The 27209-nt window shown below is 40.6% G+C and overlaps 2 protein-coding genes and 1 long non-coding RNA gene across 18 annotated transcripts in view; 1 reads left to right on the top strand and 2 right to left on the bottom strand.

Annotated features, from left to right (window-relative positions):
* Positions 1-1958, top strand: part of UNC5C (unc-5 netrin receptor C) — a 232771-nt gene extending 230813 nt beyond the window's left edge. For both annotated transcript variants that reach the window (XM_048941227.1, XM_048941226.1), the window contains one exon: positions 62-1958. In XM_048941227.1, the coding sequence (XP_048797184.1) occupies positions 62-227 (166 nt within the window). In that variant the 3' untranslated portion in view covers positions 228-1958. The remainder of the gene's footprint in view (positions 1-61) is intronic.
* Positions 802-7541, bottom strand: LOC125691671 (uncharacterized). The gene is made up of 2 exons (XR_007376198.1): positions 7472-7541; positions 802-6309 (listed from the first exon to the last, which is right to left on the bottom strand). It is a non-coding gene; the product is annotated as an uncharacterized LOC125691671 (long non-coding RNA).
* Positions 7542-8350: 809 nt separating this feature from the next.
* Positions 8351-27209, bottom strand: part of BMPR1B (bone morphogenetic protein receptor type 1B) — a 235302-nt gene continuing 216443 nt past the window's right edge. For all 15 annotated transcript variants that reach the window (XM_048942342.1, XM_048942348.1, XM_048942346.1 and 12 more), the window contains 7 exons: positions 23375-23471; positions 22475-22613; positions 18195-18387; positions 17479-17776; positions 15024-15199; positions 13228-13358; positions 8351-11859 (listed from right to left, as the gene is read on the bottom strand). In XM_048942342.1, coding sequence (XP_048798299.1) covers positions 11734-11859; positions 13228-13358; positions 15024-15199; positions 17479-17776; positions 18195-18387; positions 22475-22613; positions 23375-23471 — 1160 coding nt within the window. In that variant the 3' untranslated portion in view covers positions 8351-11733. The remainder of the gene's footprint in view (positions 11860-13227; positions 13359-15023; positions 15200-17478; positions 17777-18194; positions 18388-22474; positions 22614-23374; positions 23472-27209) is intronic.

The raw sequence follows: 27209 nt of genomic DNA, 5'->3' as shown, positions 1-27209 counted from the left end.
TGGTCTAAAGGGGTATGAATTCATGCAGCTCAAAGAAACAAATTTCCTTTTGGCTTTGCAGGTACCTAAATTATTTTGCTACAAAATCAAGTCCCACCGGGGTGATTCTGGATCTCTGGGAAGCCCAGAATTTCCCTGATGGCAACCTGAGCATGCTGGCAGCAGTGCTAGAAGAAATGGGACGACACGAAACCATCGTTTCTTTGGCAGCAGAAGGAAATTACTGATGCAGCCTTGGCGTGAACAGGAAGGACAAATACAGGGAGCGGTAATGCCCCATTATTGCAAGTGTTCGAAATGAAAACCCAGACCAATGAGTTACATAAGAGACATTTCAGAGAAGAAAGCAAGCAAACAAACAGAAAAATACACAGCCCTGACCTTCACATGTGCTCTCCTTGTACATTATCACAGGATCTAAAAGAAATCATGCAAAGTTGTACCTTGAAAATATAAATCAACCTAATGTTCCTCTTGGCTTGGCTGTACACTGCTTGGTACAGGATTTTACAGTTTCCTAGGAAACGCTTTTTATTGCTATCCAGATATATGGATAAACTTTCTTAACAATCCCAGTTTCTATGGATGTTGTTTACATCAAATTCTGGACAGGGGTAAGGAGACTGTCCATGGCTCTCTATATTTTTTGTTCAAAGCCATTCTAGACAAGGCTGTGGACAGTTGGTTGTGGCTATTTCAGATTATTGTTTTCTGGTGAATTCAGATTTTGGCTACAATTCTGAATATTGATTGTCTCACAATGATCCTCCTGTCATTATTCTGTTTCCTAGACCTACCTGTAAAAAAAAAAAAAAAAAAAAAAAAAACCAAACAAAAAAAATATCAGTGTTTAAGAGGCATGCATCTGGAAAGCAGGTACTCTGGGTGCTAAGCAGGAACACACATACCATTCCCATCTTTTCCCGAAAGGAGCCCCCCACTGAGCTTTGGTGGAAAATGGCTGTAAGACAGTGGGACTATAGGGTAGGAGTCAGTTTTCAATTCAAAGTGTAACAAGACCCTTTCTACCACTTTGCATATCCAATCCCACCATATAGCAATTCAGAGTGGTTAGGGGGAAAAACAAACAAAAAAAGCCTGAAAAAAGAAAGGAGAATTTGCTATGATAATTATTTACTTATTAGTATCTAGTGCAAGGATTATAGTTATTAATATTATTATCATCATTACTTTATTTGTAGTTTTGTCAGCAACAGGATAAGTTGTTCCCATTTTTATTGAACCTACTGTCCCCTTCCTGAAGGTCTTCTAAGAAGCTTTCCTCTATATGCTGTCCATTCTCCCCTTCTGTCTGTCATCCCTCCAGAGACCTCCCCTAGCAAAGAAGGGGTGGTCATTCCATGTTAGCCTTGCTGTGCATAATGCTTGATGCAAAAAGGGTATAAAAACTGGTAATGCTTCACTGAAGACAGTAATCTGAACCTAGTGGGGATGTTTGGCATCTGCCTAGTCTGCTAGTACTCCAAGAAACAATCTGGTTTGTAGATGCCTGCAATGGTGCTGCTTGGCCAGTCCCATCCAGTCTCCCAAGCCGAATACACAGACCCTCTGGTTCAGAAGAACAAGTGCAAGGGTATGGAGGCACTGATGCTGAGTACCTGATTTGTGTGTCCACTGCATGAGGCTCACTCAGCACATCTCTTACTCTCCTCTTGAGCTGGAAGCCATGGCAAGTATCGAGTGGTGAAGTGGTCAACCCATGCCTTGCAGCTTTTTGCCTGCAGCCCCTCTGCATGGGCAGTGTGGTGCGGTCCCTGCTAGCCTGTTGGGTACATTTAGTTCTCTGCTACACCCCTCTTGGCTGCTGCAAGCCGGTGGAATGGGAATTTGACAAAAGGACCTAATTTTTTTATTATTTCTATCAGTTGTTACTGCAAACCTATTTCATTTTCTGCTCTGTGAAAAGATTGACCTTTAAATACAACACAGCAACAAGATTGCAGTGGTTTAACTTACAGTTCTGTTTGTCTGCTGTTCTTGATGCGAAGATTTTTTTCTTTTCTGTCTCATCAGCTCCAGGTTTAGACCCCAGGTTTAGACCAGGCTCTGGTTATTGCTATTATGCACCAACAGCCACTTCCACCCATGCATATATTCCCACTCATTGTTCTTCCTCAGACTTGGGTTCTTTTGTTGTTGTTTTGTTTTGTTTTTATGTGCTTTACCCAAGGCTTTCAAAATTGTGCCTTTAAAGGTAACTTTGAAAATGTCATTGGTCAAAATTAAAGGAAAATTTCATCTGACCTTTTTCCCATTTGACATTTCTACTGGCTTGGGACGTTTTTTTAAATTTCTCAGCTCTCCGACACCAGTGGTACTTTCTTTACACACTGAGCAGTGATCACAAAGCACTCATTTTCTCAGTGGTTAGCCAGCAGTATGCAAATCAGACTTCCAGTCAAATCCAGGGACTTGAGGACATAAAATTTAACTTTCATCACCAGTTCAAAGTTACACATCTTGCCCGTGTAAACCTCTGTGTTTTTACCAGAACAGGGAGATGCTGAGGGCATTTTTTTCACAACTAACCATCTTTTTTCTTATGCTGTGCTCTGCAGTGCTAATGGGAATCTTGCTTTTGACTTCATGAGGCTTTGACCAGGGCTTACAGTTCTGCCTTTTCCTACGTTTTTTTTATCCACCTTAGAGCTGAAGGTCTTAGCTTTCCTCCCTTCTGTTCCATCTTCAGGTGTAAGTAGCTGTATCTGATGTGTGTTTCTTCACCTTTCCCATGCATTCCTCCTGTGGAACTCCTTTCCTAGGGCAGGTGCATGACCTTGACTTTCTTTCAGCTCCTTCCTCTTTTGCCTGTCTTTTTTAGGCTCTCATCTAGGCTCGCTTGTACTCCTAGCTATGAGTTCTTGATAGGTGTGAAATGCATGCACCTTTGTCACTGGGCATTGTGAGGAAGTGGCTCAGAGTTAACTGGTTCACTTCAAGACTTCTTTCTGTGTGAGCTATTTGACCTACTCTTTCAATATCAACTTCAAGAAAAATAGATTAGTAATATTCTTAAAGTATTTTGAATTTAGGGCATTATCCTTCTGCTGTTTCACTGTAAAAAAGGATTTACTGAGACATAGGAGGATCCATAATGAACGGTAGTGAAGGATATCACTGCCTGGCGGGGCAATGGCATCACCATCACCAGGAGATGGAGCTGGTCGTCTTCCATCCGGACTGGTAAAAACTTGCTGCGGTCACAAATGGGACAGTTTCTCTGTCCAATTCTCCATCTGCCTTTGCAGGGAATGTGTGAGCTGCCTTTTGTTTCTTCCATGGATCCACACCTCACTGCCACCACTGCTCACATGAGATCCCACTCCAAAAAAAGCTATTTTCTTTCTCTTTTTTTGAATTTCTTCCAGTCTGTGAGGCAGAGCCTGTTGATGCTGTGCAGCAGGGGAATAGACCGTGTGGCGTCCCTCACAGAGGAGGGTGGGCAGCAAGGCCAGCTGGCTGCCAGTGATGTCAAGTTCTACGGGAGGCTGTGTGGTGTGGGCACACTGCCATCTCGTGGGGCAGCGCCCTGAGAGGAAGGCCACACTGCTCCATTAACTGGAGAAACACCGTCTGGGAAAAGGCTGTCCCATCACTTGGGCTTAGTCTGGGAGATAGAGCAAATGCTTAGAGATCACTGTAACATCGCTGCTATGTTTGCTCAGGGACATGATTTAGCAGAGGGTTGTTAGGGTTAGAGTAATTTGGTTAGGTTGTGGTTGGACTTGGTGATCTTTAAGATCTTTTCCAACCTGAGCCGTTCTATGATTCTAACATTTTATGTCAGGTGAGCGCATTTGTTTTTGGAAATGGCTGCAGGCTTCTTATCCTCCAGTTATTGCTACTTTTTAAAGTGCTTATCCTTTCAGTTGTCTACCACATGCTGTATCAGTTTTGCTGCCCTTCATACCACCTCTTTGTTAAGTACATGCTGATTGCTAGTGATATGAATAATATATATATTATATAAATATATATAAAATTCCTACTGACTTCAAGGAAAATCTTTGATTTCTGAGTTAGAAATGCTATGGAGACAGTCCTTTTCACCCGATTTTCTTCAGTTCTTCTTGTGTGGTGTTCTTGTAAAGGTGGCTGTTAGCGTATGGGGTAAAAGTTGTTTGGGGTTTCTTTTGTCTTTTTTTTTTTTTTTTCATTTTTAAATCTATTAATAGCTGATCCTTGCATATGCTGAACAGTGTAAGACCTAAGAGCTGTTCTATTGAATCCTGAAAGTTGTGAGACAAGTCTTGAGTCAAGATTTGCTTCTCTGTGAGACTGAGGCTCTTTTTTTCCAAATCATTGGCAGAAATGCAGACACTCATGAGACATGTTGGAATCTGGGATGTACACAGAGCAAAACATGTCTGTTGCTTGGGTTTCTTGCTATTTTTGTTGCTTATATGTAGAATAAATCTATTTATGTGTTGTAAGCCCATCGCTGTGGACAGTCCTAATGTCTTGTATTGCTACCTGAAATAGTTTCTTTTGGGTTCTTCTTTTCTTCTTGTTTTGGGGGTGGGGTGGTATGGGGAAGGAGTAGGGGGACCTTTAGACTCTTGTATGCTCTATCCAAGTAGGTACCGCAGCCCAGAGGTTAATTTTAAACAAGATGATACTGTTGAGTTTTTGCTCCTGTGCCAAGGGCACTTTGTAAACTATCTTCCTGAGTGTTCAGAAATCTTTTCAGGTATTGCTTGGGATCTTGTCTGGCCCCAGAATGACTGTTTGCAGGCTGGCTTGCTTAGTCAGGCAATACAAAGATATGAGTGGGTTGTGAATGAAAACCAAATCTTTGGCCCTTCTCCCACAGTGAGGCTCCAATGAGATATTGACTTCGGGGTCACTACCACAATTCACTCCTAGCCTGTGTGTGAAAGCTTGAGTTCATGAGCTGAGCTACACTGCAGACTTACAAATGCTGAAGGATGCATCTCTCACATTCTTTGAGGTGGGATTTCCACAGTAATGCAAAGTGTGTGTGTGTATGTATGTATATATACATATACATATATATATATACATATATATATATATACATACATACACACACATATATAGATACATACACAGAGAAGTGAAAATAAAGGATATCTAGCGTGGGAAGCTTTTGGCTAAAATTAGTCATGGGCATCCTCTTTAGACCAACTTTTGCTTGGGAAGCTGAAGGTCAAAATTCAGTGCTGTATCATCACTGCAGGGTCAGATGATAGGCAGTACTGCAAGAGCAAACAGTTGTTTAAAAACTGACACAGAAGTAGAGTTGGTCTTGAACCAAAGCCACAGAAGTTAGCTCTCAAGTTTAGTAGGTCTAGCTCCTTGCTTGAAAAATAATCATTCCATTTATTTACCTACTTGTGCTTTATTTAAGCTTGGCACATATTCCCTGAATTCTGAAAATCCCTTTATCTGAAAGTCCTTCGATAAGTTCTGACTGTATAAAAAAGCAGCGATAACTCAGAGTTCCCACTAACCTCTATCACTGAATAGGTGTCCCACATTTTCTGTGATGCTGGTTAAGTGTATTTAACAGTGCTTGAGTCTCCTTGACTGTCATCAAAGAAATGAATAGCTGTGTGTACCATACCCTGGGTCTGGTCTTTTCTCCAAGAGCATCCTGTAGCATCCACATAGCTTCCAGATGGCCTGAAGAAGCAGAATGTCACCTATGGTCTCTCAGGGATATCCTACAGCAGTGAGGTGCCCCTCAGAGTCTTGCATGCTGGTCTCCAGCTGTCGGCTTGCAGCTGGTGGGACAATAGCCCATAGATGAGAAAAGCTTGCACAGCCTCTTTGGTTGCTGCCAGCTGGCTCTTGCTACAGCTTGCCATAAATTTAAGAGCTTAAACAATAAGAATAAAAGCAAAATCAGCCTGGAAAGTAAACAAAATTACAAAGAATGAGAAGTAAAACAGTCTTCTCCCATCGATCTTACAGGTCTGCTTTGCAAAAAGCTCCCTGAAGAGTGAGCCCATACTGTATGTCAAAGGAGGGTGCATAACAGTTAAGAAGTCATGGCATTACCATTTTGGCATATCTGTGTGGTCAACTTGTTTGATAACATATATTCTGTCTGTTAATATTGAAGAGAGAGAAAATGTAAAGGCTGTACCTTTATAAAGTGCAAAGTACTTTACTTACTTTTGTACCTTCATAAAGTTCCAAGGAGGGCCCAATTCTTGTGGGTCCTGTGTGATCCAGGCCGTGGAGATGTACTATGTTTCTTCCTCCTGTTCACAGTTCTCACCTTTGCAGGTCTGCCAGGGTTTGTGGGATTCGTTTTCTTTGCTATTCAGACATGAAGAAGTATTTTGGTTTTGATTTCCCTATTGCTGTATCTTCTATGCAACTCCTTTTCTAAAGACTTACTACTGGAGAAGTGCTAGCCATTGCATTATTTGTATTGCTGTACAGTGGAGGTGTGGTTTACTAGTTCTGAGTGTGCCTCTTACCCCCCTCCCTTTTTCTCCTTTCCTCTGTTTGTAAATGCCTGCATTTATTCTGTCAGCCTGACATGTACAAAGTGTAAGAAAGAATTTTTAAACAGGTAATAAATTATATTTATAAGCAACTGGAAAAAAAATATATACTACTACTTTGTGTTCCATTGTTTAGTTCCATGGTTTAGTTCCTGGTTGGAAGGAATAAGGGGCCTTTAATTTAGTTTAATTAAAACATCAACAAACTACTCAAAAGAAATGCTTCCGTGCATAAAATCTCCTTGTAATACAGCATTTTTTGCACTATATTGTTCAGTACACCAGCTCTCACCTCAAGCCCATCTCCCCCCAGAGAACAGCCAGAGACCTGGGGAAGAATCACTTTGGGTAATTCTTCTAGGGCAGCATTTCATTGCCACAGTTAAAGATGGCAAAAAGCAACAGGTAGGAAAACACATCATCAGGTGTATGGCTGAGATGGCCATATGGGGCTGCCCCTTCGTGGGGTGCTGGTGAGGAATGGCCCCCATGAAACTGCCAGCTGCATGCTAGAAGTCAGCTGGGACTGAGGAGCTTGTCCTGCTTACCATGGCCTGTGCAAAAAAAAAAATAATAATAATAATGGCAGAACACAGCCCAAAACAGCCCAAAAGTTGAGAAACTGGCAATAAGCTTCTGTGCCAGGTTTGCTGGATCCTGAAGGCCAGCTGGAATAGGGCACAACTTTACAATAATTAGCCTGTCCTGGGCTTGGATTACAGAAAGCTTTTGTAGGATTTAGTATCTTAATTTTAATTTCCTCCTATTGCCATTCCTGATGTGAGCTACAATAGTGGCCCACATGCCAGGTGCTCAGGCCGCCTTGCCCATGTGGGACACCACCGGGGTGTGCCATGGTATAGCAATTGGACAGATCAATATGATGGAAAGAGCATTACAATAAAAGCATGCTGACAGAAGGACCAGCATGATAGAGAAGCGCTATAAAGGAAGGGAAGATGATTGCTTACTCATATCAGAAGATGCCAGGTTCGCAGAGGAAAGCTTTACCAATGAAGGATCCACAACCTGAGATCCTTGCCCAATGGCAGTCAGCCCTTAAATGAGGTCTAAGAGAGGTGCAGCCTGGCTCCACCCCTTCCAGTTACACAGGTGAATTGCCTTCACCTGTGCTCCCACAGCTGACTGGATCCTTTCCCCAGGTGCTCCATCAGTAGTTCCAGCAGTTCCCATACACATGGTTGCAAGTGAAGAGTGTCACTATGAGGCCTCCAGTGGGCAGTGGCTCCTCTTCTCCTCTGGCTTCTCTGTTAAAAATAGGACGCAGGCAACCTCTGCCCACTGTCTCCTGTCTTTTTTGTTTCAACTTATGATTATCTATTCTGTTAGAGAGAGGTTATATATGACATATATTGGAGTTACGACACAGTGCTGAACCACTGGGCTGGGAAACCAAGCCTGCACACAATTACATTCTGCACCTTCTTTCTATTAAAAAAGTAGACATAATTAATAAATAAACTGGGGAAGAATGGATGGGAGGAGGGAGGAGACTCACATAAAATTATTCAAATGCCAAGTTTCTATGAATTTTCATAATCAGCCACAAAATGCAAGTGACTGCTCTATTACTGATAACACTTATAATTACTATTTCTCTCTTCACTAGGTTGTGAAAGGAGTGATGCATTATTATTTTTTTTTAAAGCCAACGAAACACACACGACATCTTACTGTTAACTTCCTTGCCATGGAAAAATCTTATATAAACAAATAAATAAAATGTGTCATGATCAAAACAATCTAGCCAGTGAAACAAAACCCAAAGGTAGTGCTTTTCAAATGCATAAAAAGTAAATAGAAATAAAAGCAATCTATTTCATGGGGAGATGGAAACAATTTTATTTGGGGGAACGTTAAAACATCCATATACAATTTGAACAAATACAACAGAACAGTGTGTTCCCCAGGTTTCTAATTACAGTATTTACAGGTTTAATAAGGCACTGGTTCTCAAAAAAGAACACAAATTAGTTTCTTAGTCTTTACATCATCAACCTTTTCTTTAATAGAAATAATTCTGTGCTAGAGAAAGGATAGCAGTTGCTAGGTGGCATCTCTCTCTTCCTCTTTGTTGTATTTTTTTTTCTTTGTCTCCCTAATGCCATCTTGTCTATGCCAGTAAGTCACTAAACTAAATTTTCCCCATTAGAAAACTGGATTACCAAACCTGACAGCATTAAAACACCAATTAATTTTACTACCAACTTCCAAGCCCAAATCAATGCGCGCTGTGAAACTACCAAATCTGGAAATGCCATTAAGAGTCTATAATTGGTAAAATGAATGTACTAATGTGTGTCACCGGGCACCTTAAAACTGTAATAACTTCATCTGAAGTATTGCATAAAGTCAACCTTGCAGCCAGCAACTCAAATGTCACTGTGCTAAAAGAAACAACTTCCAAGCTTGCCTTAAGCCATTTTCAGGTCTTAGGAAATACACCTTTATAGTGTCATTGATTATAGTGGGTAGGAGATTTGAGGGGGAAAGTGCAGCCTTTTGGGTCTAAGAAGAAAATGGGCAGTTACTCACATAAATGCAGACCTCTGCTTTCTCAGGTGTGTGTCTCCTCATCTATATATACACATATATATATATATTTATTTTCCTAAATAGCACCGTTGCAGTGATTTGTCAGTTATGCATTTTCATAAATAAATATTATGTTTTATTTAGTGCTTTACCATCCATAATATTTTACTCTCAACCCACATACTGAAGTTATTCCAGACACCCAGCTCTGTGTGTGTATATATATATATATATATAAAGCCCTAAACATTAACTCGAACACTTAACATAGACACTTCATGTAACCTATCAACCAGTATTTCAGATTTCTTCTGGACTGAAAAAAAAAACAAGGCTCGTTCAGAGAACAAGCACACTTTCACAGCACACTGACAGCACATATCTTGGAGAGCCATTGTGTCCAGTAAACCATTGGCAGGAGGCACCAGCCAGCAAAACCCCCTCCAAAACACTTTCAGAGAAATAAATCATCATTAAAGTTAAAAAAAAATATTGTATTTGAGGAAAATACAACAGAGCAGGAGAGAGGCTTCCTGCTGAGTGACTGCTTACCCTGGACCTGCAAGGACTGAACTTGCATGTGCCATGTGTGGGACCAACCAAGTCCACCACCTACTGTTATGAAAATCAGAACAATGTCCCTGTTTCCATGAGTTTTACCCCCTCACCAGCCATAGCGGGACCAACCCTGGCCATCAGCATTTCCCATTCTCTTTGTCAGATCAAAGAAATCCAAGCCCGTTTGAGATCGGGTTTGTTTCATAAGGGAAAGGGTGCAAAGGCAAAAGGTAAAATTAATTAATGAAAATTAATGGAAACCCTATGAGTCAAGTCTCTAAGACAAAAAGGTACTATTTTTGTCCACAAATCTTCAAATAAAAGCACTCAAAGAGAGCAGCAAACTCAGGCCTCTTTGATGCAAGTATTCTATTTATTAAAGACAGTGGAAACCAGCATTCCCCCTCTGGGGCAGGATTTGGCTTACTGTTAATTTGCGGAGATTTTCTTTTCGTGTTGCTTGGTATTTTTGGATACAGGCAGGGAAACTGCAAAGCAAAAAACAAAACAAAAAAACCCCCACCACTCTAATTAATGAAAATCCTCTGATTAAACTTTAACACCCATAATCATGCAAGTCTCGCTGTTTCTCTTGAACCTTACACATTTTTCTCCATTAGCTTGAAAGAATTAAATGGTAATTTTTCAAACTAGAAATACCTTCGGGGATCCTTGAAGCTAAACCCCAATTATACTTACCTACCTACTACAAATAAATCAGTTTTGTCCAAAAAGAAAAAAAAAAAAAAAAAAAAGCATTGCATAAATGCTAAGGATAAATCCAACATGGCAATTATTTTACTTCTGAAATAGTTTTAGCATAATCAAAGCAGTATTTGTAAGGATCTTTTCCAAAATTAAACTGAACACTACCATGTGAAACAGGACACAGGAGGGCAAAAAAAAATAATAATAATAATTAAGTGTACAATGGTAGCTCCTATACAGCTCAGCTTTGATAATCTGGTGAAGAACAGAGACCTTTCCACAGAAAAATACTTCATAGGGAAAATTTAGTTGTCCTGTTGCCTCTCATTCCCTCTTCAGTTTTTACATGGCTGTAATTGCTGCAGCTGTAGGATGGAGGAAAAGAGAGAGATAACTGTGTTGCCTGAGGCTCTTCCAAAAACTCTTACCAGTGAGATGCTACACAGTCTCAGCTTGGTGGTGGAAACTCTCCTAGTGTGCAGGCTACAAGGTTGCTGTAAAGCTATCAGAAACAGTCATAATTTCATGTCAAAATGCTCATCAACGTCTGGTGCCCTAAAAATATGGTCTTAAATTTACACCTGCTGCAGCATTCCAACTGGTGCCTGGTGATGCTAGGAGTGAAGAGGGGCTTTGGGATGAACGCTAAGAACCAGCCCCTCACTGAGATGACAGCTGACATGAGGTGTTGCAGCAACATGCTGGAGCTGTGTCCTAACAGCTTCGGGTGATCCTAAATGAGATGCAACCTCCCTAGGGGCAGGCACTCACAAGAATTCTGCCTCCACATTTATGACAGTAGGGACATAACCAGGCTCTGTCTGCAGCAGGACAATCCCCAACGTGCACAGGGCTGTGGGACAATGCCAGGGAAGTGGCTTTCAGCATGATTTCCACTGCAGCTTCTCCGAGATGCTCAGACCATCTCTTTTTCTAAATGCTGGAGTGCAAGAGTTTCATTATAAATGAGAAAGTTGCTTTGCTTCCATCATCAGCACAGTTTCATCCTTTTTTTTTAAATGTAACAATATACATCCTTTTAACTTCTAACCAAAGGTTTTATTTTCATAAAATTTAAAGCAGTATCTTTTAAAACAATCAAAATAATAATAATAATAATAATAATAATAAAATAATAAGTGGCTTTCATGGAAAGCAACATGCATAATCTTAAACCAGTTACTAAAACTGTATATCCCTGTGTAAACAAGGGCAGATAAGCCTCTCCCAGCCTTGCATGCCAAAATTCAGCTGATTTTGCTAAGAATTATCTCCTCAAAGCTGTCAAACAAACAGTTGCTCTTAAATATGACTGCAATCAGGGTACTTATCAGCATCTCTCCATGACTTCTGCCTGCAAGAGAAAGTCTGTTTCCAAGGGTCTTCATGAGAAGGAGCTGCTTTTGCTCCATCAGAGCTTAATGTCCTGAGACTCTGACATTTTGGCAAGTGTTTTCTTGACTCGTAGGGCTGTGAGTCGGGACGCAGGGTTATGGGCCCAGCATTCCATCATGAGCTTCCCCATTTGCCGCAGGCACTGTGAAGGGAAACGGAAGGGAAATCAGTGGAAGATGAGACTGCAGCTGGGGGCCAACAAGAGGGAAGGGAGTCTTTTCTAAGGAAACCAACATAGATGCTGGCTTTCAAAAGGAACACTCAGCCTTGCTCTGCACCTGGCACCTCCTTTCAAGCACACTAAAGCCTACCTAGAGATAGACACAAAACATGTTGCCTCTGGTGTGACCATCCTGCCTGAAGGCTCAGCAGCTGCCATGAGGCTGTGTTCCTGGGCACACCTTCCCGCAGGCTGTGGCACAAGTCACCCGGAAAGGCTGTTTTGTTTTCCCTCACATTCCCAAATTATTCATAATCTGTGTAACCTCAAACATTCATTTGCCTTCCAAAAATTCATCTAAAGGGTGCTGTTCCCAAATGACAGCTGTCTTCTGTGACTGTAGAAGACTTTATAGCACGAAGCTGTACCAATTAATGTGATTAATGACCCCTCCATAGAATCACTTTTTGCAGTCAGCAATTTTGGTACATCAACGGTTTGTCTCTGACTCTACCAGCACCATGTTGCTTCATTACAGACTCTCAGTGGAGACTGTTCAGGTTCTCCTGCACTCCCCTTACATCAAGATTTGACTCTGGAAAGAACTCTGAGTCCTATACCTCTTTCGAAAGGCTGCATCAGTAGACCTCCTTACTACAATGCAAAGAAGTGCTGCTCCTGTAAGACATAAAGGCTGCTCTTCTGTGCAGTCTGAATGTAGTGCTAGCACTGCATGTTAATACCTTAAGTATGAAGTATAATACCACAGACTAATGCTAATGTTAAATGATGCTAAAATCAGGTTTTCAGGACTGTACATCTGTGATCACAGAAAAGCTGTATGCTGACTTGATTTTGATTAGACAGAAGAAATCTGATTTTTTTTTTTTTTTTTTTTTTTTAAGGTAAAAACCTTAGGAATCACATTCCTTGTACCAGTACCCACTGAAGTTGCAGCCAGTACACCATGTACACCATCAGTGCACTCAGCACTAAGAAATAATTTAGCTTCCAAAATGTTTAGTTAGCTACTGAATTGTTATTAATGCTGGGAAAAGAAAGCAAAATGAGCAGATGAATACAGAGAGACTAGAAAGGTTCAGCCTGCTGTCAATACATGATCTGGTAGACAGGCAGCAGCCTTTGGGGCTTTCTACACCTGCAGCTTCAGTGGGCATCTCTGAGAACATCACTTTCCTTCCTAAGCCTGGTTGCACCAGCAGTGAAGTTCCTCCTTACTCAAAATGACACAGAACTAGGTCAATGTCATTTTCTCATTCTGATTTAAAATATTAGGAATTTGAGCCCATGCCCTGTTAAGCAACAAAGCTGTGTTTTAAAGGATGGTACCTCATCGCTGCTCCATCTGTTGGGGAATGAAGGACGTAGTCTTTTGATGCACACAATCTCCCGCATGTCCTCATAGGAGGGGTCACTGGGCACAAGGTCGTGATATGGAAGCTGGTATTCTTCCACTATTCCTGAAAGAAAACAGCAGCTGCACATCACTGAAGAAGATATTTCCCACTAGCCTCTTGTTGTTGACCACACAGTGCTGCCCTCTGCCATGCACCAAGTTTTGTCCACTTTGTCTTACTATTATTCCACTTTGGCCTTTCCTGCTTGAGTTTCATGAATGCACTGCAATAAAAGAAGAGCTAGCTCATGGTTTCACTGCAGGGCAAACTTATTTTATTAACCCTTGCCATTCTTATCTGGTGTAGGGCAGTGGGACATGCATATCCAGCACTCCATATCTATTACTCATCCACTGCTTCCTCTAATCTCAGCCATTCCTTCTTCTGAAATGGATTTTCTCAGAGTTAAAGCAAAGATAGCATAAGCACAATTTGCTGAGAAAATCCCCCTAGTGGTTAACAATTAAATGCACTTCTAAAAAGGACTTCACCGTGAAAGTTTATGTTACAGTCAAGCTCCAACATAATCATTAGCTACTTGCCAAGTGAGACAGTTTCCATCATTGTTGTCCAGTCTAGCAAGCTCCAATAAGTCATGCTAAAAAAGAATAATTTCTTAGCAGTGGGCTCCTATCAGAGCAATTATGCAGATAATGAACTCTGAATTAGGTTTACCTCATATCAGTGGATCTGGCACGTATTAAATACCTGCTTTTTCAGGAAATGGCAAAGCATTCTTTCTGCACAGCAGCGATGACAATATCATTACAGACTGTATGCAAAATCACTGCAATTTACTCTACCAGTGTGCAAATACAGGGATCACGTTGCTCACCAGTGAAATTCAGCTCCTCTCAGGTGAGCCCACAGCAAGCATTCAGCACAACACTGTGAGGCTTTAAAAATCAATGAAGTCTGGCGAAGGTAACACAGGCCCAAGAGATGTGCTCTGCTCTTTATTCACCACCAATCTGGTGTGTAACTGCTGCCAAGTCATTTCTCTGCATTTAAATCTCCTCAGTGGCAAAATAGAGGTAATAACAGCCATCATTTCTGTACTACACTGAACAATACGTGCAGAAAACACACATGGCCTATGCAGACAAGAAGGGTTCTTCACCCTAAAGCTGCAGCTGGCTGCATTGCTTCATCACTCTCCTCATGCTTGAATGCCCAATACCAGAAGGAAATGAGGCACATGACTGGTACAGCAAATGATGTAATAAGTGCCATTTCCTCCTGTTTTTTTCTACTTGCCTTGTAAATAGATTATTTACTTTAAATAGCAGTGCTGCATCCTCCCAAACTGTTTATATTTCTTCTTATATTTAACTCCAAGAAAAAGAAAAATTCACTATGTTCTTGCTGCTAAAATAGCTGAATGCCTCCAGTCCAGAAAAAAATGTGTTGTCTTTAGAAAAAGCACCAAGATTAGTCTCAAACTCCTTCCACAGTGCAAGCATCTGCTGCCTTCAAACAAGCCACTAAAATACAGTATAAATCTTTGCTCTCGCAGTAGCATTGACAGATGCTTTAAAGTAAGTTTCAAGTAGAAAAGAGAAATTAAGAGAATTATATGCAAGGTTTATCCATGTATTTACTACATTAAAAATAATAAAGAGGGAAAAGGTTGTACTGGAACATTAGGGCTTACAATCAAATCATAGTATTCACTGACACAATTAAAAGCAAATTCCCAACTATCAAATAGGTAAGACTGTCATTTACCTCCTGACACACATCTCCTGGCTATCTCCCAAAGGATGAGTCCAAAGCTGTACATATCAGCCATGATATACGACTGAAAGTGATTTCTGTTCAAGCTTTCATCCAGCACCTCAGGAGGCATATAGCGTTTTGTTCCCACACGGGTGTTTGGAGGGATGTCTACCTCATTTGTATCACTAAAATAAAGAGAAGTTAAAAAAAGGCATCAAATATGCTATAAAAGTAGATTGAAAAGAAAGTAACTGAGAAGGGAGAAGTAGTAAATTCAGACCACATCCACTCTCAAACAAGGTCAAAAGTAGTGCATAATCTTAATGGAACAAATCTTACAAAGAAAGCCTCTTAGTGTGAACACAACTCTTCCTAAAAGGCTGACTTGCCTCAGGCAGTATTAAGCATCCAAATGCAGAACCACAATGGAGATAAGACTCAACAGGGATGCTGTAACATTTGTGAAATTTCATTAGCATTAGACTGAACTCTAATGCTGGTGATAACAATCAAATCTTCATTAAATGCTATTTTCTTAACATACTCCACCACATAATGCTTTAGTCTTAGTAATTATTGGAAGACACTAAATAGCTCCAGCGGTATCATTTAGATATAGAAAATCAGGTCTGCAATGAAGAAGAGTCTATGTTTTGCGCACGCATTATGTTTGATCTCTCTCTGCTCTACACATCACAGAGTACAAACACACAGATGGAAATGTGTAAAAAAATCTAACCAAAGGCGTCACTTCTCACACACCGACCAGAAGAGACAATGTGTTTCTAACAGGAAGCAAACACCCAGTAAATGTGTGACTGGATATTTTTTTTCTCATTATTACTTAAGATTCAACTGTAGCAATTTTAAAGTGTTCAAAAGTTTAGTGTCAGGCATACACTGAGGCTTATTTAGAAAGGTCTGTTTCAATTTCCTCACCTTCCAAATCTGAATCTTTTAAATGTGACAGATTCAACAAAATCTCAAAGAATAATCACACAACTGTAATTTCCTTCACCTACAAGTATGAAAATGACACACAAAAGCCAGACCTCAGATACAACCAGTCACCTACGCAGTCATTAAATCATACATATGGTGGTTGCATTTGTGTATCCCTCCAAGAACTAACATAAATCTAGTGACCTGCACTATCTCACCAGATTTTGAATAAAATGAGAAAAGCAAAAAGCTTTACTGAACTCATTATGCTCAATGCGATACATCCCATTCAACCACTTTTTTTCTGGTTCTTGCCTGGGAAATGCTAAGGAAGGATTCTTTATGCAAGCTATGCAAAAACAAGCTATGCAAAGTAAATTCCATTCAGATAATGAGTTACATAACTTGCCTTGGTCTTTCCCAGTTCCCAGTTTAGACCTAAGCAGTATGCTACCCTGTATCTGTCAGTTAAAGTATGCCTACAAAGGATGAATTTCTTCCCTGAAACTTTTACAGTGAACAGGGTATTTCCTTACTTACTGTTTTGCAGGCCCCTGCTCCCCAATGTAAAATTGTTCATTTCTCATCTCCTACAGAAATGTCAGCTTCATAAAGGAAAGACCTCATCAAGAAAGCTGGCATATAAGTTGCTAGTGAGAAGGGCACATTAAACCATCTTCTCTTACATTCTGAATAATTTCAAGATCTGTAGAGATTTTTTTATACATACATACTTAAGGGAGCCCGCAGTTTCAAAGCTGACCTCTGAAATGGAAACCTTCAGTCTATGGCCACATTTCTGTGCTTGGAAAAATCAGAGCATTCGTAACACACATCTCCATTGGGACCAGCACTGAGCTCAGGCTCTTTGTGAGCAGAGCAAGCAGCTGTCAGAGAGAAATGACTTCTTTATGAATCCCTGGAGCAAGCAAGTCCTACTTGTCTGCTCCTTCTAAGTTGTTTAAACACATAACCATTTTTAAAAATCAAATTTAAAAGCCATTTCAAAAATCAAATCTGTACTTTAGCAATTTGATTTGTTGGAAATGAAACAAAACACAGCCCAAATGGGGTGCTTTTCAATAAATCCCAATTAGCAACATGTGCAAATGATTAGTATTACTCTAGATATAAGTTATCTATGAATTATTTAGTTATCAGACAAGCTGATAGCTTCAGTGACAAGTTTGCTGATGTGAATTCAACCTGCCTGCGCAAAGTCCTTTTAACACACGGCAGTTAAAATACGCAGGTTGATAGTGAGCATTCAGCGATGAAAACTGAATGTTTACACAAATGCAATGGATGTGCACAATTACTGGAAAGCAATTGCTTCTATACCTGGGGTATGTGTTTTTGCAACATTCACCCAGACAGCTGCAGCTCACGTACGGGTGAGCACTGCATGGAAGTGATGCACACAAGACACAGGTGCTAGCTCCCACATGCAAACTCATGCATACAACACAACCAGCATGTGGCTCTTACCCAACTTTCCCTCACCCTGCTTAGCTCTACTCACCTAATAAATTTAACAGCCAAGCCCAAATCTGCTATACAGCAGGTTCCATTCTTTTTCACCAGGATGTTCTTACTTTTTAGATCACGGTGGGCAATGGCTGGTTTGCCTTGGGTACTGAAGATCTCCGTATGTAGGTGGCACAAGCCACTAACAGAGGAATAAGCCAGTTTTAGCATGCCTTTTGTGTCCAGGGTGGTTGATTTTAGATAATCATAAAGGGAGCCATTCTCATGATAGTCAGTGATCAGATACAGTTGGGTCCAAGAGCCTGTGCCTTTAATGTCTGCTGCAATGAATCCTGAAAAAAGCAATAGCAAGTTAATTCTTCTCAAGGCATTTTTGACTGCTCAGGAGTCTGAACTGTCAACCACTTCCATATTTTTTATTTTAGCAACACATTCAATTTCTTTTACATTACTTACATGCAGCTATGCCTCACCTTTAGCTCTTTACACATTTTCAGAAAGCCTAGATACTCAAACACAGGTGGCAGAGCCAAATGTCTGATTTTTCGAGCAATAGCCATGTCCCCATATTATTTTTTACCTGCACAGTAATACTTCAAGCTTTTTTCTTTTCAAAAGTGCAGGGTGACTAACTGCAGAGCACAGCAGGTAACAATGCACATAAGAAAGGGCATCAGACAATGGCAAATATAAAGTAACTAAATTTAAGAAAGCCATCACTATCAAATGATGATCTTTAATTTCACTCACCGAGAATATTTTCATGCCTCATCAGGACAGTTTGGTAGATTTCTGTTTCTCTGAACCAGCTGGCCTCTTCTGTGGTAAAAAACACTTTGACAGCTACCTTTTCGCCACGCCACTTTCCCATCCAGACTTCCCCATAGCGACCTTTTCCAATCTGTTTTACCATCTGAATCTGTTTTGCTATGGTCCTCTGAACCTGTAAAATGCCAAGACTCGCAATGAGAACGCGTTCTGCAGAAATTTTCTGCCTTCACCTCAGTCCTTCGTTTTTTCTCTGAACAGCAGAATATGCAGCAGTTGCGAAACAGATTTCAACAAAAGTTTGCCATATGGATGCTCCTTATCTCTCCCCAAGAGACAGCACTAGTGAGGCCATTCCTGTCCCTGAGAAGAAGCCTTCCTATCTCATTTCCAAAGGCTTACCTACTCAACACCTTTGAGACAGACTCAAGATCACTGAAATTACTGTGAACAGCTTCCTATGACCTTCCTTGAAAATCCTATGACTAATAATTTCAAAATATTAATTTGTTATTTGGAGCCTTAACCATTACTTACCCAGTTACAACCCAAGTGCCTGCATTAATTTTACTGGGAACTGTTGTAAAAATGAAAGCATTTGTCCAGCTCTAGCAGAAGGTCAATGCATTTATTTAGCAGCTTTGTAGAGGTATACACAACATACTGACCAACTATGCATAGTAGATGGGCTGATTCTACATTTAATGAACGTTTATGATGACAAAAAGTCTTGGACAAATTGAAAATAACATAGAATTGCAGCATGTCTGAAGATGATGTATTTCTGCAAGCTCATAGAAGAAAACTTAAATAGATGTTGCAACACGACCCACTGGTGTTCATGGTTGACTCAGCCTCTCCTTAATGTAACAGGACATTAAGATGTCACCACTGCTAACAATTTTTGGTTTTGTAGGATTTTATAAGATTTTGCAATTTCATTTTATTCTAGGGTTTTTCATCTGGCCCACACTATGGGTAAAATCTGGATAAGAGTCATGTTGAGGTCTCTAGGTTTTGCCGCCACCCAGACACAAATCCTGAGCAGCTTAATGCAACAAGTCTGAATCTCTATGAAATCATAATCTTAAGAATTTCTGCAACCCTGGCTAACAAAAATGATCAAACTCTGATTTTAAAATCATGCTTCCTTTGCTATCCCTGGAATGACCATTGAAACTGTCAATCAGGTAATGCAGAGCAGGACTGCCACAATCCTTCTGAAGTATGACTGCATGTCACGAGATGAATTCAAAAGCTATTAAGTAAGGTCTATAGCCATTTGTTTCGTAAATAAATTACTGTTTTTCATGTTGGAGAATTCAAAGAAGAAAAATTCAAAGAATGACATTTATGCAAAGCTATTTCAAAAGTTCCAGCTTTCTTCTGTTTCAATTTACATACAATCCCATTTTTTCAGGCCCTGCAATGTGTAACTAGGGTTCCAAGATGGCTGCAATGCCATTCTTTTTTATTAACATCAGTGATAGCCAAAAACAGATCAGACTGAATTTTTAAAATTGATTCATTCTCCTTTATACTCCTATATAGTGATTGAACAATAGTTACATTACATTGGAATTTTGCTTTAACATTTTGTAATGTCATTTTAGCATTGTTGCTTTCTATTCCGCCCATTTTAAAAATGCATCCTGAACAATAATGCTGTTATACCAAATAACTCAATTTGTGCAAATATATGTAATGGCATCATAAAGTACATGAAATTACAATACTTAATGATGAAAAGTTCCTTATTATATTACATTAAGAAAACGAAAAACACATCTCTGTTATGGGTTTTCAGGCGGCAGAATACTATGTGAGGGCCTTAACTTGGTTTGCTTTTGCTAGAACTAGTCAGATGATTTACAGTGAACAATTTATATTATTTTAAGGAATTTAGCCCTTTCTTGAATCTGATTATGATTTTTAGAACAAAGCAGTTAATCAAAAATGCTAGATGAACTAATTCTGTAAGTATGCTGAATGATGTATCCATGCTAATTGTTTAGTGATTTTCTTTACTTATTTCTAGATTTTGTTTTGCTACTTGAGTTGTGTGACCAACCAGGTCCCCGTGTCCCATTGTTTCCTTTCCTTGACTGCAATCAATCCAACCGTCAACTATTTCTAACTCCTGCATTCTGCTTTTCTGATCTTCAGTTAAATGTCTCCATCTAATGCAAACTAAAATTCAGACAAGCAAATTTTTTGTAATTTCAACATTTTGAACAGAGGGCTTATTCCTAAGGCTGGGGTGCAGTCTATTGAAAAGCAAAATTCATTGGAAGAGAAATTAGAAAAAAAACATACACGAAAAGGCAGAGAAGGAACTCTGATTTCTCTCTCATTTATGTACTCAGCATTTTACCTCCTTCCCTGATTATGAACCTGGGTACACTAAGGCATGAGCTTTGCATAAACATCTTGTGTTGGGCAGTGGGGTTCTGCTTGCTCATGCAGACTTGATTGTACCTGAGCTTATTGGCTCAAAGCTTTTTAGTTACAATTTGCTGTATTTTTTTTTTGTTTAAAACTTGATTGACAGCATTTGACCTGCAGCAAACTTTTCTGTCAAACAGCCCACAAAAAGAACGTTTGCTGAATGTCAAAATCTAGATAAAATCTTGGTTAATGCTTATTTTTGGTGTAATACCTGTACTCATTGGAATAAATTTTCTGCATAGGAGGAAGACAATACTGTTTATCATAAACTTACATTTTGAAATAAATGTGTGGGTTATGTTCCTGAAATAATAGCTTTGGAAGTTTCATTCCTTGAATAAAAAATAAAGCAGTTGAAAACAAATTCTTCCGCAATATAGTCTACAGCATTATTGCTAGGTGCTTCCTATATGTTTCTTTCAGGCATGGGCCCAGAGGTACTAAGCTGTGTACTTCCAGTGAGCATGTAGTGGTTGTAGCTGTCTGAGAAGCACAACAAACATTTATTATTATGGGCAAGTTTCACTGTAGCTCTCATTTTTCTTCTCTTCCAAAGAAAATGACTATTTAAAGGGAAAGTCAAAGAAAAATGCATGTTTTCATAGGCAAAGAGAGAGTTAGAGACAGCAGTAAGACCACAGATCCCACCTTCAACCAGCTGAGGCTCACCGAGATGGAAGAAAGTATAAAGCACAAACTTTTGTCATGTTGTCATGTTTTTTTTCCAGCTTTCTTGTCACAGCCATCAACCTCGATATTTAATACTAGACCAGGCTGTTCAGAGTCTCCTACAACCTGGCTTTGAACACCTCCAGAGACAGGGCATCCACAACCAAACTGAGGCCAAACTGACTCCACTTTTAGCCAGCCACTCAATCTGTTGCCTCATTTCAAGGAAATAAAGTTTTCCATTTATTTTTCTCTTTTAGGTTTAGAAAACAAGATGTGAGGGCAAAAAAAACAATAGACAGTACTTGGAAATTGGGCAACATCACCAGTAATAGGACCACTACAAACTAATCAGTTTGGAAGAGTATACAGACATACAATTTCTGAAAAAAAGAAGCTGAAATCTAATTTGTGCCGTTCTTTCAGTGCTAAAAAGCAACAATAGCCCTTGAGAAAACAAACTGCTGAACAGAATTGTTTTCCTACAGAAAGTAAATCCATTGCCTTTTTGGCATGTGAGCTGAGGGGGTTCAGCCATCCTGCAGTCAGTTCAGAAATAATGGTAAAGCTCACTCCATCCCCATGCCTTTAACCTTTGAGATTACCTCAGTACAAGGTAAAATAATTCATTCTTGACTTCTGAATGCAAAGTAAAGTCTGCACATAAAAAGGTTCCACATTCAATGAATTGCAATTTCTTTCACATAAAGCCTACGTGTCAGTGTTGGAAAAGCTATTGTGTGTTGCACGTAAAAAGTGAGAAAATAAGACTGCAGGCTAAATGCTGTCATTTGCACCGGGGTAAATCCTGATAAATTTCTGTGGTCTCTGTTGGTCTCTATTTACCCTGTGGTATTCTAAGAGAGGAATTAAAAAGAAAACAAAACAGAACAAGTAGTATTTTTGGCTGAGTATACATGAGGAGAAAAAAAAATTCTCCTGATTCTAACGCAGTTGTTCGTCAGCTTAAATCCTTGTCAATTCTAGGAGAAAATAAAATATAAAAATAAATGAAAGACAAACCTTAAAGACACAGCGCCTCCTTTCAAACATTAAAAAAAATACATTTTTTGCGCATCATTTTGTTTTCTCTCTTTACTCCTTTTTCCCTGTGAACTGACATTCAGATAATGCTGCTTCCTTACCAGGAGAGGGAGCCCGGAGCCGCTGCCAGAGCTCTGGGACTGCTCAATCAGATCCTTCAGGGACTCTCCAGGGGGAATGTAGGTCTCATCCTGCTCCAGTCCAATGCTGTAGCGGGGCCTGGCCTCTTGCCGCTTATACCTGCCATTTGTACACCAAAGTTAGCTTCCAATATAATGAGCACGGGTACAAAGGGTAAAGAACCTTATCCTCCACATTAGCCTCATATATAGACACATGGCTTCCTCAGCTTCTCTGACCAATATTTTCAGTTTTATTTCTAACAAACCGTTTTCAGCATCAAACCTCTATGTAATAAAACTCAAAGACTGTGCAGCGTGCTATGAGCTTGCAAAGCTAAGAGATGCTTTTCTTTCAGAACTTTAAAGCACAGACAAAATAAATGAGAAATTTTATTTACCAACTGCAGTGGGTCTTTTAAAAGTAAAAGGAAGAACAATTGTGTGACCTGGGAGTACTTAAAAAACACAAAGAATTATTTAAACTTATGTAGATTATGATGATATTCTAGACACGCTTAACATTCCAGTATTCTCTGCTTTTTTAAGATCCTCACCACATAAACTCACTGAGAAGCCTCAGTTTTTTTGTTCTGTATAAACTTTGTACTGTGGCACTCTCAGCTTCACTAAAGAGCAGTCTGTGCTTCAAACTGGAAGGCTTCTTATGATGCTGGGTGAGAGATTATACATGGAATACAACACTGAGGTATTCCTGTGAATAACACGAACAAAGTACAGATTCTTTTCACATGATAAAATTACATCATTTTTCTTTTTTTTTTCCCAAGAGGCCAATCTTAAATTTTCAAAATTTTGAGTCCACAAAAAAACAAAAGTTGGGAAGAATGCTAATGAGGTGATAAAATGTTCCTTATTTACCTGAAGTAGCAGAATATGATGATAAGCACCAGAAGTATACTACAGACAGTCACTGAGATCAGCAGGGCCTTATGGTGAATGTTTCCTTCAGCAAAATCTGGAGATAAAACAGAGCAGCAGGAGGAAAAAAGTGAGAAAATTTGGAAAGGGAGATGGTACAAAGTCAGTGTGAAAAAATGCACACCAAGCATAAGGTTGTTGAAGCTGTGGATGCTCCATCCTTGGAGGTGTTCAAAGCCAGGCTAGAACAGGTCTGTCCCTGCCCATGGCAGGGGGGTTGGAGATAGATGGTCTTTAAGGCCTCTTCCAATCCAAATAATTCTGTGGTTCTAATTCTGTGATTCTACTACAACTCTGTACACAATGCCTCCGGGTTTTACTGGTGTTTTGTGCATGTTCTCATTGTGCCTCACCCAGCAGGGCAGCCCACAGGAGCCCATGTGCTGATGTATACCTACTCTGTCAAAGCGTGGATTTGCAAGTCCCAGTTTGACTCTGAATTAAATCAATTAGAAAAATCAAACCAGGACTCATTGTTTTGTGTCTTAACATGTGTGATCAGCGAGGACATGCAAAGATCTTAAATCCATATCTTAAACCACTGGCATCTGATTGAACAGTTAATATAACAAATAAATACTTGTGTTTATCCTAGTAGGGAAACAGAGGAGACCACCCAACCCCTGAGAAGGCAAACCGCTGAAGACTTTGTAGGCATATTTCCAGCACTGAAGAATACTCCACCTCTCTGATCCTGTTTTAACATTTAAGTGGGCATTTTTTTCCTCATTCATTCCATAGCAGACCTACGTGCCAGAAAAAGCCATGCTGAGGGGTGAAACCATCTTTGCAGCACTTATTCTGTAAAACACTTTGAAGATGAACCATGTCAAATAACTCGAGGAAACACCACAGCATGAAAACTACTAAGATATTTCAGTCAGTCTTTGAATGGAAGACTAATATTGTGCTTTAAAGTGCATCGCTAATCCCTAAATTTATATTCTTGACTCAGGTAAGTGATACTGACCTTCATCCATGCTTCCCTGCTGTAAACCAAAGATATTTGGCACTGCTTTTCCTTTAAACATCCCAGTCTCAAAATTACACATCAGCATGTACACACACAAACCATCCTCATGAAGTTGCTATCTAGACTACTGCAAATGAGGATAACAGCTCCTGAAGCTCTCCCAGCCCTGCCACCTTGCATCTTTCACACTAATACCGAACACATCATAAAATGCAAGAACTCTATCCTCATTGACTCATTCTGGAATAGTGCTACTACGTTTCAGATTTACAAGGGTAATGAGACAAAGAGATTCCTAAGGGACTCTTGGCTTACTGTCAGGCTCTTTTAGATTAAAGATCGAATTTCTCCCTCTGTTTTTGTGCCCAAACGATTCCTTCCCTTTCCTTCTTCACTACAAACAGAGATTACCTCCCAGTGCTTCTTTTGATCACGCTGGTCATGTTTTAACCTGCCATTACCTGCACCCGGAGCATTAGCAATGTAAACATTCAAGCTACAGCCAGTGCTTTTGAAAGGGGACACTAACATGATGTCTATCAGGAAAACACCAGAGCCCATCATTCCCACTGAAGTAGCAGATTTTAACCTGGCCTGGAGCTGAAAATGAGAGCCCACTGGGGGAACCCAGTTCTCTCCTGTGACGATGAGGGCTGCTGAGGAGGTCCGAAGACTCTATTTCATGCTCCAGAGGCAGTCTGGGTCTGCCAACCACTTCCCTCTAAAATATGTGGTTTGTAACAGTTGAAGATGTTGCAGTGCATCAGCTGAGGAGAGGATAAATAGTGATCTGCACAGAAGTGTGTAGTACTAGTCTTGCACTACAAGAACTTGAGATGTGCCAGTATCATTTACACTGACTATGTGGATTTGATTATGTACATCTGGGAGAAGGATGATAAAATGACAGATCTTAATTGTATTGTGATCATTTTAAATGATTCAAACACCGAGCCCAATATTGCTAATGGGCTTCTCCCATTCAGACAATTGAACAAACATGCCTGTATTTTCCTCAAGGCATCCTGGAAGTGTTGCTCAGCTTTAACGCAACCTTGAGACTTTTTCAGAATTTTTCAGTAAGTACAAGGAAAGCATGCAAGACACGAAGGGATGTGTCAGTGTGGCAGCTCCCTGCACATATCACAGTGGGCATGCAACCAGATCTCATGGAAAAGGAGAATGACTTCCATATGTCTTCATATTTATTTGGCCACATAGGAAGGGAGGCTACAGAAATGCTAAATCGGACATTGTTTTGTCTTTCAAACACTTCCTATTGGCAAAATTCTGCTTGCTCTGCTTGCGCGCTTGAAGATTTCATAAACCACTTGGTACATGGACAACAAAATATAAAAAAAAACTGCCTCTCTTCTTCCATGTGTAATGTCTGTTTGTCATAGAATCATAGAATGGCCTGGGTTGAAAAGGAGACCACAGTGATCATCCAGTTTCAACCCCCCTGCTGCATACAGGGTCACCAACCACCAGACCAGGCTGTGCAGAACCACATCCAACCTGGCCTTGAATGCCTCCAGGGATGGGGCATCCACAACCTCCTTGGGCAACCTGCTCCAGTGCATCACAACCCTCTGTGTGAAGAACTTCCTCCTAATATCTAACCTAAATCTCCCCTGTCTCAGTTTAAAACCATTCCCCCTTGTCCTATCACTATCCACTCTCGCAAACAGCCATTCCCCCTCCTGTTTATATGCTCCTTTCAAGTACTGGAAGGCCACAGTGAAGTTTCCCCAGAGCCTTCTCTTCCCCAAGTTAAACAAGCCCAGTTCCCTCAATCTTTCTTCGTAGAAAGACTGCAGCCCTCTGATCATCTTAGTGGCCCTCCTATGGACCCACTCCAAGAGCTCCACATCCTTCCTGTAGTGGGGGCCCCAGGCCTGGATGCAGTACTCCAGATGGGGTCTCACCAGAGCCAGATAGAGGAGGACAATCACCTCCATCTCCCTGCTGGCCACACCTTTTTTAATGCAGTCCAAAACACAGCCTTCTGGGCTGCATGAGCACACTGTTGGCTCATGCCCAGCTTCTCATCTACCAGGATCCCCAAGCCCTCCGCAGGACTGTTCTCCAGGAGATCTTCCCCCAGTTTCTATAAATACCTGGGATTGCCCCAACCCAAGTGCAGCACTCTGCACTTGGCTTTATTGAACCTCATTAGATTTTCATAGGCTCACTTCTCCAGCCTGTCCAGGTCCCTCTGGATGGCTTCCCTTCCTTCCAATATATCAACTGCACCGCTCAGCTTGGTGTCATCCACAAACTTGCTGAGGGTGCATTCGATGCCATCTTCTATGTCATTAATGAAGATGCTGAAGAACACCCGCCCCAAGATGGACCCCTGAGAAGGAACACTGGACCACTGATCACAACCCTTTGGCTGTCCAGCCAATCAATTCCTAATCCATCAAACAGTCCATCCTTCAAATCCGCACCTCTCCAATTTAGAGAGACAGATGTGGAGAGTGACCACGTCAAAGGCCTTGCGAAGTCCAGGTAGATGACATCCATTGCCCTCAACAACATGGCGAACACAGTGTTTCACTCAAGCTTCCCATGTGAGCTGTCTGCTAGAGTTATAGGTACAGGAGGCTGCTGAACTGAGGCAGGCTAGTGCTGCTGGAGACTCACTCCTCCCTCCTTCTTCAGATGAGGATGCTCCCCACAATGCAGAAGGATAAAACTGCTCTTCCTGCACCATTTCAGGCAGCTGAGACCACCTCCAAAGAGAGGGACAGGACAGGATTCAGCCATAGTCTACTTTGTCTCTGCAGTGGTACCAGT

The sequence above is a fragment of the Lagopus muta genome, chromosome 4 (assembly GCF_023343835.1).
Source record: "Lagopus muta isolate bLagMut1 chromosome 4, bLagMut1 primary, whole genome shotgun sequence".
Lineage (NCBI taxonomy): Eukaryota > Metazoa > Chordata > Aves > Galliformes > Phasianidae > Lagopus > Lagopus muta.
The sequence above is the reverse complement of the archived record's forward strand: the minus strand, read 5'-3'. Positions and strand labels throughout refer to the sequence as shown.